This window comes from Mus musculus, chromosome 2 (assembly GCF_000001635.26).
Source record: "Mus musculus strain C57BL/6J chromosome 2, GRCm38.p6 C57BL/6J".
NCBI classification, from domain to species: Eukaryota; Metazoa; Chordata; class Mammalia; order Rodentia; family Muridae; genus Mus; species Mus musculus.
Genome location: NC_000068.7, coordinates 10,561,666 through 10,578,965, shown reverse-complemented (window position 1 = coordinate 10,578,965; position 17,300 = coordinate 10,561,666). Strand labels below are relative to the sequence as shown.

Sequence of the window (17,300 nt, the reverse complement as noted above, 5' to 3'; positions counted from 1 at the left end):
ACACCAAAATAATTTCCTTACAAACAGCTCCTAATCTGTAGCTGAACACGTGCTGAACACCCATCTCGGGGTGGGCAGGGAGAGAGAGAGAGAGAGAGAGAGAGAGAGAGAGAGAGAGAGAGAGAGAGAGAGAGAGTTTAATAGTTACAATACATGTCATGAAAGCATGAGAACATTGGTTTGATCCTCAGAAGCCATGTAGAAATGCTAGAAATTGGGAAGGTGGAGCCAGATAGATTCCTGAGGTTTGCTGGTCAATCAGCTTAGCCAAAAATGATGAGTTGGGGGGGAGGGCAGAGCAAGAGACCGTACCTCAAAAACAAGAGCAGACAAAACAAAAATCCAAGGTGGACCCTTTCCCAAGGAATGACAACTGAGGTTAACCTCTGTTCTTTGCATGCTTGTACACCACACACACACACACACACACACACACACACACACACACACACACACACACATACAGTTCAAGGCCAACTCTGAGCTACATAGGGAGACATCTCAAAACTGCAAGGGATAGAGTGCTTGCCTAGCATCCCCCAAAACATCCAAACAGGGCAGGCAAAGTGCATGCTGCACAAACCAGACAGCCTTTTTCTTCTGATCCTGCGATCCCACAGTGGGAGGAGACAACAGACTCTCAAAAGTTGTTTTTACCTTCCACGAGTGCAGCATAGCAAGCGTACGTCTGCGTTCTCATTCTCTCTGTCCTTTCCCACTCCCTTTCCACCCTCAGTATCTTGCTCCCACTCACACATAAATAATAAATTAAATTAGAAAACAAACAAAACCCTTCTAATCAAAAGGGCTGGAAGCCCTTTAAGGACAGTGTACCTGTGCTGAGCCCTTTGGGATGCTCTCTGGGATGGCCTCTGGGAGGCTCTCTGGGAGGCTCTCTGGGATGCCCTCTGGGATGCTCTCTGGGATGCTTGCTGGGATGCCCTCTGGGATGCCCGCTGGGATGTCCTCTGGGACACCTGCTGGGACGCCTGCTGGAACACCTGCTGGGACGACTATAGCAGATTTCCGTCTCTTCTGTACATAGACTGATTTCCGTCGTTTCCTTCTCCTGGTTGATTTTGGTGGAGTTTCGATGTTGCTGACTCTAAGTGACGACTGAATGACCCTTCTTCTTTTTCCATAATAATAGGCTGCAGGGAGGAAGACAGTTTTACTGAGATTATAGTCAATGATGGGTTCATCACAGAGCCATACAGCCCACTGGGAGATCTCTGGCCTCACTAGTCCCAATTTTAACCAACAGCTACTTTGGTTTGTTTGTTTGTTTGCTTGTTCCCCTGCCACTGTACCTCAGTTTCCAGTGACAGCAATACTCACTCTGAGGAATCTTAGCCTTTTGCAATTTGGTGGCATGGGATGCAGAATCATCTTTTAGTTCACTTGCAGGTGACAATGATGACCCCTTCTCCCTTTTGTCTAGGGAATACAGAAGAACCTATTTACAACTTAAGGCCTCGGTCAAGTTAGTTACCTTCAAGAGCAATAGCTACCCAGTGACCCTTGCTGACCCTGGCACTGGCCCAAGGTAAGGTGATGTAGAAATGAACAGGGGGTGTCAGCACCCTGAGGACAGAGAAAGCTGTACAGGGAACCTAAATCACACAGGGACTTTCTAGGTGACGCTTAGGGCTCATTGTCAACTTGGCAGACTTTAGAATCACCTGGCTGTTCAGGTGGGGAGTTATCTTGGCCTGATTATAGAGGTGGGAGGTGAGCTGGCAAGCTGACAACTACCATGGACTCCCTGCATGCTATGTCCCCTGATGTGTCATGACTACCCCTCTCAAGTTCTTGCCATTGTAATTTCTTTGTCATGGTGGACTGTATCTTGGAAATGTGAGCCAAAATAAATCCCCCATCCCCCGAGGTTGTTATCAGAGTATTTAATCAACCACAGCAACAAGACAACTGAGACACCTTGTCTCAAAACAACATGGCCTGTGGATGTGGCTCAGTGGCAAAATGCCTGTTTGGGAGGAGCAAGACTGGGTTCTATGCCAGGGACTGGGAGTGGAAGGTTAATTTGCCAAGTTTCTTTCTCTCTCTTTTTCCCTCTCTCTGTCTCTGTGTGTGTCTGTCTGTCTGTCTGTCTGTCTCTCTCTCTCTCTCTCTCTCTCTCTCTCTCTCTCTCTCTCTCTCTCTCTCTGTGTGAGTATGTGTGTGTGTGTGTGTGTGTGTGTGTGTGTGTGCAAGCTCATGCACATGTGTTTGCACTGTGTCTGGTTTTGTACATACGAGCCTTACTATGAATAGTATCTCGACCATATTCATATCCCTGGTTCCAACAAAGCAGTTGATATACCACAGGTGGCTGTGGTTCAGAGCACTGACCACACTGTGTGCATCCTTTATCTCTAAGTGGCTGGAACCTGGGCTGGCAGATCCAACTTCCTTTTCCTGGCCCCAGGACCAGAGAAGACTAAGGGGAGATTAGGAAGCTCTGAAGCTGTACACTGGAGTTCTCAGGGCTTGAGATGTCTAAGGTAGAGGCTTCTACAGTGATAAAGGCTAACCAGGGTGGAGGGAAAATAAGTTCTCAGAACTGAAGAAATGATGGCAGTGGAAGCTGTCTGTGGAAGGCAGAGGTCTCTCAGTGTGGTGGGGGGTGACAGTCACAAGCATTACAGGATGGAAAAGTGGGACCCACTCAGAGTCCTGCACAGCAGTGGCAAAGCAAAGGTAGCTGGGAAGGAAGGGAGGATGGCTTCTGAATCCTCCAGTGATGGTGAGGAGCCTGAGAGAGTGTTGAGCGGATTATCTAAGAAGAGGAGAAGCAGACAGGGTCTGGGCAGAAAGATAACTTTGCAAAGACTTCCCCTCTTGATATGCAAGAACCACTGGGCAGCACTGAAGGATTCATTCACATCTGTAATTCCAACACAAAAGAGCAGAGGCAGGAGGAGTGCTGACAGTGGGAAGCCAGCCCTAGTCACAGAGTGAGTTTTAGGCTAGCCTTGGTTACAGAAAAAAAAAAAAAAGACCACATCTCAAAAACAAAACAAAACAAACGGACAAACAAATAGAACCCAAAAAAAAGTATTGTCATTACAAATCCAAAACTTATACCAGGACAAGAAATTAGAGTCCTTGAACATTACTAATATCGATTTATAAAGTGCTTCCTTCATGCATGCAGGTTAGGAATCAGTTGGTCCTCTGAGGTTCTCACTTCTCCTTTCCCAAAACCTTCTAGTGACAATCCTCCACCCCTAGTTTGATCCATCTCATCCCCTTCTTTTTTCAGGCTAAGACATACATGGATCGGCAACAGAAAATCTTAAAGAGTTCTCCAGGTACTCACATGAAGAAGTCTGCAAAGAGTTAAAAACAAAAACCAAGACAAACAAATAGACAACAAACAAACAAACAAGCACCCAAGTGCAGCCCCGTAGAGCTCAGGCATATCTGGTGTCTTTGCCTTCTTTGTACTCACTGTATCTGGTTTTGGTGTGGACGGAACAGTTCTCTGGGCAGGTTTCAGAGATCAACACAGGGCTCAGTAAATTTGGACAGCACTCCAGCTTGGCACAAACTTGCCGGCAGAAATTCATCACTTGGTCTGCTGTTCGCACGATCTTGACCACGGCCCTGTATGTTTTGCCCCCGTATCTGGGCAATAACGGACAGAATAACAACAGTGAGTTCATTTTCAAACTGTGAGACTGGTAGGTGTGTCTGACCTTTTGGCACTGTGACAGATTCAGATATTGTCACCTACGAAGTCACACTCAAGAACTGCACATGAAGTTATTTGTTTGTTGGTGTTGTTTTAATCCATTTATAAAATGGCAAGACTGTCAAGTCTGGAGAGATGGCTCTGTGGTTCTCTTAGCATCGGCTATGCTTCCAGAGAATGGAGGCTGGGGGTTCCCAGCACCCACAAGGTGGCTCACAGCTATCTATAACTCCTGTTCTAGAGGGTCTTACTCCCTCTTCTGGCCTCAGAGGGCATTGCAGGCATATGGTAGGTACAAGATGTACACACAAGCAAAACATCCATACATACAAAATAAAAATAAAGACTTTTTTTTAAAAATCACAAAGTTTCAAGTAAGTTTAGTGTTGGGTCTCATTTATAGCTCTCCTGGGGTGCATGCAGCCTACGGGCCAAGGATTGGAGACACACAACATTGTTAAGGTTTGAATCTGAGGTGTCCCCTAAAGGTGTTAGATGTATGGATGCAAGCCTTGGGGCTTTGGGGAAACGACTAGCTCACGAGCTGTCTGTTGGTCAGCAGAGCGATTTGTCGGTGGATTCATAAGTTGATGGCGTTATTGAGAAGCTGGAGACAATGAATCACTGGGGCAAGCCTCTATTTTGTCCCTAGTCCCTTTTGATCACTCACACGAGGTGAGCAGCTCTGTGCCTCCATTCACTGCACACCACACTGTTCCACCACAGACTGAAACTTCAGACTCTCCAAGCCCAAACCATGTTTTCCTCCCACGTTCTCCTCAGTGGGGACATTTTGTCACCTCAATGGCTACAACATAAAACCGACCAGCTTAAGTGCACTCCCAAAGTGAGATCTCTATTTTCTAATAACGTAGTGCACTGTGGGTGGCTTCTATTTTCTCTTTATACTTTCTTGTGATCTTGCTGGGAATGTTGGAGAATGATTCTCAGGTGAGCACAAAGATCATGGTAATAGTACTGAACCTAAAGACTTCTGTGTGACAGGTTCTCACCATGTTACACATAGTCTCATAGCCAAGCCTAGGATGGCATAGTCTATGGTATGGTATGGTATGGTATGGTATGGTATGGTATGGTATGGTATGATGTGGAGTGTGTGGGGTGTGGGGTGTAGTGTGGTATGTGTAGTATGGTGTGGTGTGGTGTGGCATGGCATAGCATAGCATAGCACAGTACATATCTGTTATGGTCCTCAGGATGAGATCTACTGGGTACTCTTCAGTTTTTGAAAGTGTGAGTGCATACTGGATGGTGAATGTGACTTGAAAAGCTATGCAAAGTCAAGTCATTGAAAATGGATCGTTTATCCAGATGGCCCAGTGCATTGTTGAAAGGTGGGACAATCTCCATTATTCATAAGTGGCATCTGTACAGTACGGTGACCAGGCAAGCAAGGTCACAATCAAGAGAAGCATATTTTAAAAAAAAATCAAAACAAAACAACCCCCTTCGTGAAGTCCTGTAAAGTCACCCTTCCACTCTCGAAGTCCTGGGACTAGGGGACACCAGCTTTAGAGCTACTTCAGTAATAGGCTTCCATATGGTTGAAGTCTCAAAGGATCCATACAAAAGAGCAAACCACTTCACCATAACCTGACCATTAGGGTAGCCAGAGTGACAGGTGGCTCCACAAACCCGCTTCTGGGGACATCATTTACTCCCCACCCAGTCCTGCCCACAGAGAGAAGTGCAACCCTTTCCTGGAACATCGTCACAGAGCCCAGAGAACACGTTCAAAGGATGGACACTCTAAGATAAGGACATCATCAAAACGGGCAGGTTAAAGCCTTGATCCAAGCCTAGAGTGACAGGTGACTTAGCAGTTAGGAACGGGAGCTGCTCTTTCAGGGAACCCATATTCAGTCCCCAGTACCATCAGATGACTCACAACCCCTTGTAACTCTCCTTCCAGTGGGATCCGGTGCCTCTAGTCATCATGGGCACCCACATTCATGTGCACATATGACCCTCTCCAAACACACACAGATTAAAGGTAATAAAACAATGTTCTCCAGCGCTCTTAACCACTGAGCTACCTCTCCAGACCCTTCATCGTGATTCTTAAAATTCAATGTCTTCCTGAAGTCTCCAGTGTTTTCCCTAACAAGCCATTTTCAAAGTCTCAACAGGAAAGCAAACAAGCAAACTCTAACCTGAAACAGTAGTTTGTATTTAATCTCTGGCCTTTTATAACCCAGCACTAATGCCCTCTTTCCTCTCCAATCCTATGATGGCTTACTGTACGGTAAGAGCTCACACCAATGCTTGGTAGACAAAGCCATGTTTTAAAGCTGATAGCTTTGCTATCGATGTTAATTATTTCCCTAGAACCTGCATGGACCCTCTGTAGAGAGACAGCCCTCCCTGTGGCCCGGGACAGCTGCACTTTGCAGAGAGAAGGTCTTACTTTCTACTGCTGTTGCATTTCACGACAAGAATAGCCCCACTCTGAGAACATGGCGCACCCCACCGTTTGCAGGAAGCAGAGAATATAAACTTTTTACAGGTGCATTTTTTCTCCCTTGTAAGTTTTATCTTTGTCCTGTTTGTGGCCCTCCAACTCTGCTTGAAAGACCTTGGAATTGAGAATCTTAAGTCTCTTTGCGGGAAATAAAATGAAATGGCATGACACCAACGGCAGGAGAAATGAGAACACCAGGTCAGATGCCAAACTGAGAAGGGGAACTCAAAGACATGTTATGCACATTTCCCAAGCCTACAGTGACGAAACACATCAAGAGACATGGGCAGAGTGGGGCCACTTCCTATGGGCAAGGGACAAGCATCTCTCCCGCTTCCCTATGTCAGGCAGGTTCCCTGGATACAGGAGCTTTGTCATTTGCCTTAGTAATGTTTAAAGTGAGCACACAAAGTCAGGGGATTCATTAAGACAACTGCACATGTGTGTCATTGTACTGTCTTATAATGAAAAGAGTGCTTTGCTAAAGCGCACCCCCTCCCCCGTCATTTGGAAAGGCCCATGGAAATGTACTGAAATAAGAATTAAATGTTTTTCCTTACATGTCTGTCTAGATGATGTGGAGGTGAAAGGACTGAGCCAGGAGGGTGCAGTGCCTGAGTAGAGGGCTGTAATCCAACAAGATACTATTACTCTGGGAGTCTAGCTCTAACGGTTCAGGGCATGGTGCTGCAGGCACACAGTATTCAGCCATGGCTCAGGGTCTGCCTCAACTGTCAAAAGTTGCCTAGGTCTCTCCTAGGACAGCTCCTACCTAGCCATCAACTGTGGAGGAAGCAAAAAGGGTTTAGTGACTGGGATCAGGATAATCAAGATTGCTTCTCTAATCCCAGAGCTGCCCATAAGCTACTAATGACAGGTACCCCTGCAGGTCTGTGGACACAAGGTCCTTCCTCCCTAAACTGCTTCTGACTGTGTGTGTACACCAGGTATCCTGCTGTCAGAGGCCAAGGCTAACAATGTGACTACAATGATGGGCCAGGACAAGAGTCTGGATTTATTGCCACAGCAGCCTCTGGCTGGCATCTGAAAACCTGAGCAAGAGGGCCGACTCTCAGGCCTGATACAAAGCAAATTTCATTGTCTAGAGAAGAAGCAAGAGTGTAGCACTAACACTGTACAGGAGTCACAGGAAGCCATTCTTAGGGTCTTACTGTTTTGAAACCCCAGATGTAATACACACACGATGACACACACACACACACACACACACACACACACACACATAGAAAAAGACACACATACTGTGATATACACACACACACACACACACACACACACACACACAGAGCTACAGTTAAAACCCATGGCCTTCCCTGAGCTATAGCTCTAACTCACTCACTGCTAACATCCCGCTCACAGCCCCCATTCAGCAGGCTCCTCAGTCAGGGCAAATCATGATGCCCTGATAACCAGGCAAACAAGAGTTAACAAATGGGCACGCAAGTCTTTTACAGTGAACATCCTCAGTATGAGAATCCCTTTTTCCAGATGTCCACAGGATGCTGCAGGATTACCACCTTCTGTTCATAACATGCAAGCTTCGGAAATGTCCAAAGAAGACAAGATGGTAAAAACTCACAAAGCCAACCATTACCTGTCCAGAGTTAGCACAACTCCCACAGAGACAGAGTCCAATGTAGCCTTGCTGCCCCTGTCCACAAGATAGTGAGGTGGAGCAAACCTGTAACAAAAGCCTTGTGGGGAAATCTGTAGATCTTCAACCCAGCTTCCCCAACACAGGCTCAAAACCATCCAAATAGGAGATAAGATAAAAAGAAACTACAATATGTGGGAAGCATTTCAGTGTTTCTAGATAGACAATGGTTTCAGCTCCCCCTAAAGCAGAGAGTAAAATTCCCTGGAGAGTTGGCTCAGGAGTTAAGAGCACTGACTGCTCTTCCAAAGGTCCTGAGTTCAATTCCCAGCAACCACATGGTGGCTCACAACCATCTGTAATGGGATCCGATGCCCTCTTCTGGTGTGACTGACAGCTACAGTGTACTCACATACATGAAATAAATCTTTTTTAAAAAACTCAGAATAATGTAGGTAGCTTGGAATATTTACATTTGTCGGTGGGGAATTTCTCCATACAAAATATCTCAGCAAATGTCGTCAGAATGTATTTTCCCTTTGTCGGTATAGGAGGTCCAGTTTTCAGACACGTGCTGAGGAACAATAAGGCGTGTTGTCCAAACCCTGCAACCATTTCCTTAGTAGTGTGAAAGGCATGGTTGATGGGAATGTAGGGGAAAAAATGCTGACAGAGCACTACATGGGGTCACACTGAGTTTTATTTTATTTACAGGTCAAAAATCTTCTGGAGGACACTTTTATCTTGTTAAAGAAAACTTTCTTTATTCTTTGAGAAAAATACATCCCCACTCATCCACCTACACACACACACACACCAGGGTGGGAGAGAATTCACTCTCTGGTATAGCCACAGGTAGGTAGTTCATATATCTATAAATATCTCCCTACCCATGCACCTTTAAGCAACGCTAATGAAACTCCCAGGGTCATGAACTAAGAGGTAGCTCAGGAGGAGAAGGGAGAAAAGAAGGAGGAGGGAGAGGAGGAGAAAGGAGTAGAAGATCACTGGGTGTGAAGAAGAGAATCTGAGGAGTGGGTGGGGGATAAGAAACGGTGGGGGAGGGGACACAATCAAAACACACCTTATATACAAGGATAAAAATGTCACAATAAAACTAGTTAGTATGTATAATTTATGTATGCTAATAAAGACATTTTTAAAATTAAAACAAAAAACAAAACAAAACAAAAAACAATGAGCAATTACAGAAGCCACCTGACAACAGGCACTGACCCCTCCCCCTGGGGAGGGGCTATCCCAGGTCCTCTGCTCTGGGAGGAAGACACTGTCACATTACAGTTCAGCTTGGACAACAAACGCGGCTACAATCTCAAAGTCCAGGTCTAACCTCTGCTAAGTTAATTCATCCACGACAGAGACCCTGCCTGCCTTTCAGTGCCGAGGAAGAGGCTGGTTCACTCTCCAATCATCTCTCATTTGCATGGAGAAAAGCACAGCCACATTGTCAGGGTCTAAAAAGTTGTCATTTGCCATGAGAAGCAAAGAGGTGACACAGCAGACAGCGCTGTCACCGGGGCTCCTGCTGACAGCATGCTGTCATCATTAGCAGCTGCTTGGAGGAAATGCTATGATCAGGCAGGGAGAAACCCGCGCAGACAGGCATTTCCTCCTGAGCAGATGCCTTGGAAGGTTTTGCGGAGGACCTCCCTGCCAGCCTTGATAGCAGAGGTAATATGTTGCCTTTGTAATTGAACAGGCTGGAAAGCAAGGTGTCTGCTTCAATTCTATCAGGCTGGATTTAATAAAAGCTCCCATCGACTCTGTAACATGAAAATAAGTGCAAACACTTGCAAAATGAACTCTTCCTGTCAGGGAATAAGTTTCTGGCTGATTTAGGAAGAGCAGTGCTTGTAATGAGATTTAAGATGTTTGTGTTCCGGTTCTTTCCATAGCCCTTAGGAGCCTCTAGGATACAGTAAATGGTACAGGAAAGTTTGAAAGCGAGAAGTAAGGATTTCGCTACCTAAACACTTAAACAGGGTCACCATAATAGGATTCTAGATAAAAATGCTCTGTTATGACAGACAAGCCTCCCCTTATTGAACATCAAATATGGAATATTAAAATAAGAGGAAGAAAATTGCTTTGTTTCTTCTGTGCTATGCGTGAAGCCCATGTAAGGGTTTCTGGAAATAAGTAATTTTGCCTGTCATCGGCTTTCCTCTGTGGGAAAACAAATCCTCTCCTCGCCCTTCACCCCTTGCCCTTGTGATTAACTGATTGATAAGTTCTATTTTAGGAGGTGGCAGAGACTTCGGAAGGTGGCACCAAGCTGGCACAGATAGGTCACTGTTGGACTGTTTTGGAAGATGATCCCTAGTTAGCTCATCTCTCCTTTTTCCTGCCCACTATGATGTAAACAGCCTCTGCCATAATGTCATCCTGCCACCATAATGTCATCCTGCCACAGAGTAGACCTAGAAAGGGAGCCAGGTGAGCACGGGCTGAACTTGAACCCAGGAGGAAAAATATTAAGTTGCTTTTATTAAGTATTCTGATATGGAGATACTAAAACTAATCCAGGCAGGACGTCTACACTAGCACACGGAGCTGTGATACAACAGACCTTCTCTTAGCTTCTGTTTGTCTGGATACTATCAAACCAAGGAGAGGGGAGCTTCGGGACAGCAGGGGGAGTATGACCAACCCCACCTTTCCCAAAACCGAGGACACTTACTTTGCCTTGAGAATCTCCTCCTGGGAGTTCCACTCTGGGTCTTCCACCAGCTGTAATTCTCTCAGGACCCTCCCGGGCTTGTAGGCTGCATTGGTAATGAGGGTAAGAATCTGCCGGAAGAAGACACCACAAGGAAGCACAATCGCGTCAACTCCTGTTGAATTTAACAAGGATGTGTTGACCACTCTTGACAAGAGGTTTTCATTAAGTTTGGCAGTTTCTGATGAAGTGTGATAAAATTCTCTGCTGGGCGACAGGGAACTAACTCTGCTATCTAAGAAACATAAAACCCAGCCATGATGGCTAGGAAAACAGAAACAGCTAGACGGGGTGCCTGATGCTCAAAAGCTCTTCAGTTTATTATTCTCCAACGGAAATACTCTTCAGTTGGGTCCAGAGATTTATATTCTGTTTTGAAAGACCCATGGTAGGTCTGGAGAGATGGCTCTGTGGTCCACAGTAAGTACTGCTCCTGAAGAGGACCTCTGCTTGTTCCCCAGAACCCATATCTAGCAGCTCACAACTACTTGCAATTTCCACTCCAAGGGATCCAGCACCCTCTTCTACCATCCACAAAACATCTGTATCCATGTGCACATCCCCCTGAAATGCAACTAATTAAATATGAAAGTCAATCTTGTACTTTCTTTTATGTAACCAATGAAGCATGGGTTTGAACCAAACACTCCAAATACTTCAGATACCTGTAAGGAGTGTAATGAGTTCCTGGAAGCTGATAAGGGCTCGACTTATGAACATTTAATTTGACAGAGTTCTTGGATATGTGTGGTAAGCAGTAGTCTGTATCACTTAACACCATCCAGTATCATATTTCTTCAAATAACACACCCGTTGTCAAGTGTGAAGTCCAAGAAAATAATTAATGTGGTGACTGCCTCAGAAAACTATCAACCAGGATGGATACACCCTAAGGACCTTTAAAAACATGAAGCTTTCTCATATTACTTAAAGGGATTGAACTCTCATTTTATATACTGTGTGTGGAGAGGGATGTGGCTGCATTAGAGAATGCCTGTCACACCAATATGAGGATCAGTGTTTGAGTCCCAGAACCTGTAGAGTCAACTGTGGTGGCGGGCACCCATAAGCCCAGCACTAGGAAGGCAAAGGCAGGCAGATCCCAGGAACTGCTTTGCCAACCAGTCTAGCCAAAATGGTGAGTTTCAGGTTCCAGGTCTTGGACTCAGTCTCAAAAGATAAGATGACAGAGGAAGATACACAGAGGTGACTTTTGTATGCCAGCACATGCACTCACACATATATGTGCATACATCTTCCATACATGTATGCAAACATACAATTTACAACACCCCCCAAAAAGAAACAAATTTTATTATACAGTTACTATAGCAATGCACTTTGTCCCAGGTCATACTTTGTTCCGAGGGCGCTGACTATCCCCAACAAGAGGGACATTTGAACCCAGGGACTAAATGGAAGAAGGCAACGCAGACAGTTGTAGGACATTTTGTTATCTGCATTAAAACAATCATCTGATTTTTCTATTGGCTGTCAGTACAAGTTAAGAAACCGAGCTTACAAATAAATCTAATTAGGGCTGGCTGTAGTAGCACGTAAGTAGTTATCATAAAGCAATAACATTTTCATTGGATCTTTTCATTGTGACTAGCGGAGAAAACCCCAGAGCTACGGTGTCATTTGCTGCACATCAGAATGCATTTTGTGACTATGACTGGAACCAGAACATGCCTTCCAGAGTCCATTTCAGCCTGGAAACAAGCAGCAATTAAATTTGAAAGAGCATCCGATATTGAATTTTTTTCTTTCTTGTGGCTTTTTTCAATACCAACCCATTTGTCTTCAAATTCAACAAGGTCTCTCTAAAATGTTAGAGTGCTGATATGCACAGTGGCTGTGCCCATGATTGCCAAAGAAAATACAGACGCCCCATAAACAGAGCTGGGCAGGGGCTAGGGGGCTGGGGTGATTGCTCAGTGGTTAAAGTGTTGGCCAGGTGGTGTAAAGACCAGACTTTGGATCTTCAGAATCCACATAAATGTCAGCTCCGTGTAGTGGCCCACCTATGATCCCAGCCTCGTAAGAGAGAAAAGAGGATCCCAGGGCGACCTGGCTGGCCAGACTAGCCTTATGATAAGGGTTTGACTGAGAGGTACTGCGTTCATGAATAAGGCAGGAGAACCAATAGAAGATTGCTGATATCAACCTTAGGTTTCCACATGTAAGCCAGCACACATGCAAACATGCATATACATATATGCACTATACATATAAACACACAAATGAGACTAAGTTCTTAGTTAGCTGTTATCGCTGGGCAGAGTTAACTCAAATGGCTTTGCCTTGCAAACTATCAAAATACAATTCGCTGAGTATGTTTTCCATAAGAGGTCAGAAATAAGCGTGAGTCCCTCCCTCAGCTAAGGAGACCATCAACCATGGTCTGTCTGAGCAACTCCTCTTGAAAATCCACACCACAAAGCACAGGCATCCCTTGGGGTTTGGTATGATGAGAACATGTTCCATCAGCAAGCTCCTCTCCAATGGGTACCACAGAAAAGCCGTGGCCTCTTTCACCTGGGATCAAACCTCAGTTAGATCTCTTTAAGACTACAGGACTTTGGACAAGATGACATTCTCCATTTGCATATGGAGCACTTAACACTAATCTGGTCATTTCCCCTAAGCTACTGTCACACATAATGCAGGCTCTGTGACCCCGCAGGGACAGCTGCTGACCCTGCTATTCCCCTGCTTACATTTTTCCTGCTGGATCTGGCAACTGCAGAGAATCATCTTGCAATGAGTTGGCTCTGTAGGGCCCCAAAAGGCTTAGGTGTTAAAGGGTTGGTCCCCAGTGCTCGCCAGTACTGAGAGGTCATATAAATGTTAGGTCACTAGGAGCATGTCCTGGAATGACATGGACCGAATGAAGGGATCCCAGTCTGTCTTCTTTCTCTTTATCACTTTGAATCACTGAGGTGAAGAGCTGTCTTGTGCTTGCTCCCTGCCATGATGGGCCACCTCACCAACGACGCCAAAGCAACTGGACCAACTGGATCATGACTGGAACGGCAGCAACTCTGAGTCCAAATATTTTTCTTCTTTTAATATGTCAATGGTCTCCGCTATGCTATAGTAACAGGATATGGCAATATCCAGATAGCTCATGCTTTTGCTCTCTCATGTCTTCCTTCCAAAAATCCCTCCATAGAAACATCCTTTGAGCACCTGCCACACAACACCACTTTCCTTCAATGATGGTCAGCACTCTAACTGATCACTGTACTGTTTGAAAGCAGGGGCATCATGTTACTATAGTCTCTGTAGCTAGAGCTATGACTGGAAGTTGCAGATGTCTGATAGATTCTTTAAAAGATGTTGTTCAGTAAACTTAAATATGGACCCAGAAAAAAGTTCACTGAAAATTAATGACCAATTTATTCAAAGAATTTTTTTCTGAGCCCATATAATGAGGTAAATGGCGGTCCAAGAACGAAATAGCTTTGATTTTAAATCATCATTGCTACAATGTCCTTCTCTACAGTAAAATTAGAAAGTTCAGTGAGTGTACTGTGTCCTCTATATGGGCAAACAATATAGAGAGCCACAGAAACAGCTTGCACTTTTCTTTAGTTGTGTTCCAGGCATCCAACAGATGTCCATATCACAAGCTGTTGTGTGTGCATTATCCTGGAAAAGCTCACCCAAATCTACTCTTAATGGATGGATGCTCAACATTAACTTCCAGCAGAAGTACTGTCAAAAGGCATGTATGACACTGCCTTTGATTCTGATGGGTGACTAAGTCAGGTTCTGTCCAACAAAGCCTTTCCTCTGTCAGGTGCTATTGGGAAAAGTCATTGCTAAAGAGACTCATGAGAGGTGCTGAGAGTAAGAGAGTGTTTAACAGTTAGCGCCCAATGAGACTTCTATTAGAATGTTTTACAAGGCTCAATAATACTATGTTAGGGGGGCAGAAAGAATCTAAGAATTAGAGAAAAGGGTACTGTTGTAGAATCCTGTCTTTGGGGAATGACAAAGTCTTTGCATTTGTTAACATTTAGCAGCTATAATTGCCTAAATGACACCTGAATACGATTAGGACCAGAATGTTCCATTATGGATCAGAGGGTGAAAATGAGAGGCCCTGGCCCTCTCTGAGGATTTGTGGGTTAGTTAAGGGTTGCTGGGAAAAGAACCATTTTCTTCAGTGGTACAGCCATGGGTAAGTTGCCCATGACCCTGTAAACTACCTCTCACCCACATTACTATAAGTAAGCCTAATTCATGGGTTAAAAAATTTAAAGTAGAAGAGAGTAGTTGAAAAGAGGAAGGCATCAGTAAAAAGGGAGATAGACTACTTGGACATAGTCAGGGATATGTAGCATCAAAATACATTAAATATAGATATAAAATATCACAATAATGTCCATTATCATTTAACAGACACTAATAAAAAGTATTCAATAATATAAAGCTATCCCTGTCACTTTAATTGTAATTTCTCTCTGTTCCACTGATGGACATGAATTAACGGCCATGCTCATTCCATCAGCTCCACAAGTAGACTGCTATTTTTCTTCACACACTGGGGATGGAGAGAGAAACAGTAAATCATAAGATAGACATAAGTATTTGATAGATGATAATGACAGTAAGAGATGGTAGACAAATACCTTGATAGATGACGGATAGGTAGGTGGATAGGTATACATAAGTAGCTAGAAATACATAATAGATACATGGTGATGATGATAGATAATAGAGAGCTAGGGATAGACAAGGAGGAAGAAGACAGATGGTAAGAAAGATAGGCATCATAAGCATAATGCAGCTGGATGATAGCTGGATAAATGGATAGATGAACAGGTTGACAGGTGATAGCAAAGACAGATTAAAGATATAGATAACACACGGTAGGATAGACAAATAGATCAAATGATATAGAAGTTAGATACTATAAGAAAGATGATACACAAACAGATGATAGATAGGCAGATAAGGAGACAGGATGCCCAGTGGGATTTGTAGATAACTGAGCAGGTTATCTAGGACAGCGTGGAGTATATCTTTATTTCTTAGATCAGAAAGAGGATGCCCATCTTGGTGGATCCAATGTATATTACCACACTTAGTCTCTTGACAACAGTCATGCCTACGAATCTAATCACATTTCAGGCAACCTGAACCCACTGGCAAAGAAAATCACACAGCAAGGAAGCATACGCTCACAGAGGCTCATCATATCTGAGGGAGTGATACACTAACAGAGGATCACAATATCCAAAAGGTTCCTGCAGGTACAGGATTCGGGACCTTTTCTCCTAAGAATTAGGTAGCAGAAAGAAGAGAGGGGGAAAGCAGACTGTGATATTTTAAGTTCCAGTAGAATATTTACAATATGTGTCAGTTTTCCCTTTAAGTTTCTTCTTTATCTCTAGAGTTCAGGCTGCCAAAGAGAGGTCACACCTCTGCAGAGCTTATGTGATCACAGAATGACAGGCAGCTGAATACATCCAAAATGATGTGGAGAACACAGAAGGGGACTCCTAGGGATTCCCCATTTGAAATGGCATGCTTCTTTTTTTTGTTAAACACAAGGGTTACAGCTTGGTGGATATTCTGAGCCAAATGACTTCTAAAGGAAAACACAGACGTTTCCCAACCTCCAGGAATCACGCTGGGATTCTACCTTCACAACCTGGAGAGTCTCTTTAATGACAAAGGTGCAATTATTCACCACACTGAGTGTTTTCAGAGTCACTTCTGCCAGCAGCTCCTGGCCTGTCCAGTCCCAAGTCACCATGAGAATTTGAGGTACTCATCCCACAACTGGCATGGCTCAGCAGAGGAGACATTCTGCTGCTCTAGTTTCATGTCCCTGAGATATAGCTGGCTCTCCATTTAATATGAGCATGGACCCACACCTCCAGTATCATCATGCCATATAAACCAAATGTAACAGGTAACCAGATTCATAGGATGGTCCAACTATTATCTGTCCCTGAAAATTTTGTGGTGCCCATAAAATGGCCCAGAAGTGCCAGAGGACTTGACTTGGTCCTTAACCTCAGAAAGTCAAGGCTTTCTTCAGGTGATGTGCCATCTTGAGTTTACTTTTAGGGGATATGCAAAGTTGAATGGACTCTAGTTCCAGCTTATTTAAAAGTATCTTCTCTCAACACCATCTTTGAAGTCACATTCAGGCAGGAATGGACTCTGGGGGACTGCCTCTCTGAATCTCTACAAAGTCCAACTTGAGCCCGCTCAAGTTCAATATCCAGAAAGCAAGCTGATGCAGGCTTTAGCTACCATTTTCTAGATACTTTCTTCTCTGTAGCATAGAGAAGCCCCTCACATATATCTCGAGACTCCTCTCCGCAGCCTGCAGCAAGCCTTTCCAAACAGCAGCTCTCCATCCACCTACAGACACTATCTACATATAGCAGACCAGACAGAAAGAAAACAACTCCCATTTCACATTTTCTGAAGATACAAATAAGTGTTGAATTTTCCAATACTGCCGATGGCTCGGAAAAGCGGCACGCTCTGTCTCTGCTTCAATTCCCTTGTTCTCTTTAAGCAAAATGAAATCAGAAGCCATGCAGTGGCTCTGCCACCAAAGGAAGAACATTAGCATGAATATTGGTTTGGTGGAACTCACATTTTTCTTGCACTCCCAGAACTGAAGCTCTTGCTCTTTATTTGTTTGTTTATTTATTTGTTTTCCCTCCATCTTGCTGCACATGTTCTTAACCATCAGCAGAACCCAACTTTTGTCATCAGAAAACTGCTTCTGGCT

The 17,300-nt window shown here is 44.3% G+C and overlaps 1 protein-coding gene across 12 annotated transcripts in view; it reads right to left on the bottom strand.

Moving 5' to 3' along the window:
• Positions 1 to 17,300, bottom strand: part of Sfmbt2 (Scm-like with four mbt domains 2) — a 224,814-nt gene that overhangs the window by 16,288 nt on the left and 191,226 nt on the right. For 9 of the 12 annotated variants that reach the window (XM_006497491.4, XM_006497490.4, XM_006497494.4 and 6 more), the window contains 4 exons: positions 10,496 to 10,605; positions 3,455 to 3,630; positions 1,339 to 1,437; positions 835 to 1,151 (listed from right to left, as the gene is read on the bottom strand). In XM_006497491.4, the coding sequence (XP_006497554.1) occupies positions 835 to 1,151; positions 1,339 to 1,437; positions 3,455 to 3,630; positions 10,496 to 10,605 (702 nt within the window). The remainder of the gene's footprint in view (positions 1 to 834; positions 1,152 to 1,338; positions 1,438 to 3,454; positions 3,631 to 10,495; positions 10,606 to 17,300) is intronic. The other 3 variants (XM_006497498.4, NM_177386.5, NM_001369078.1) reach the window with 1 other exon arrangement.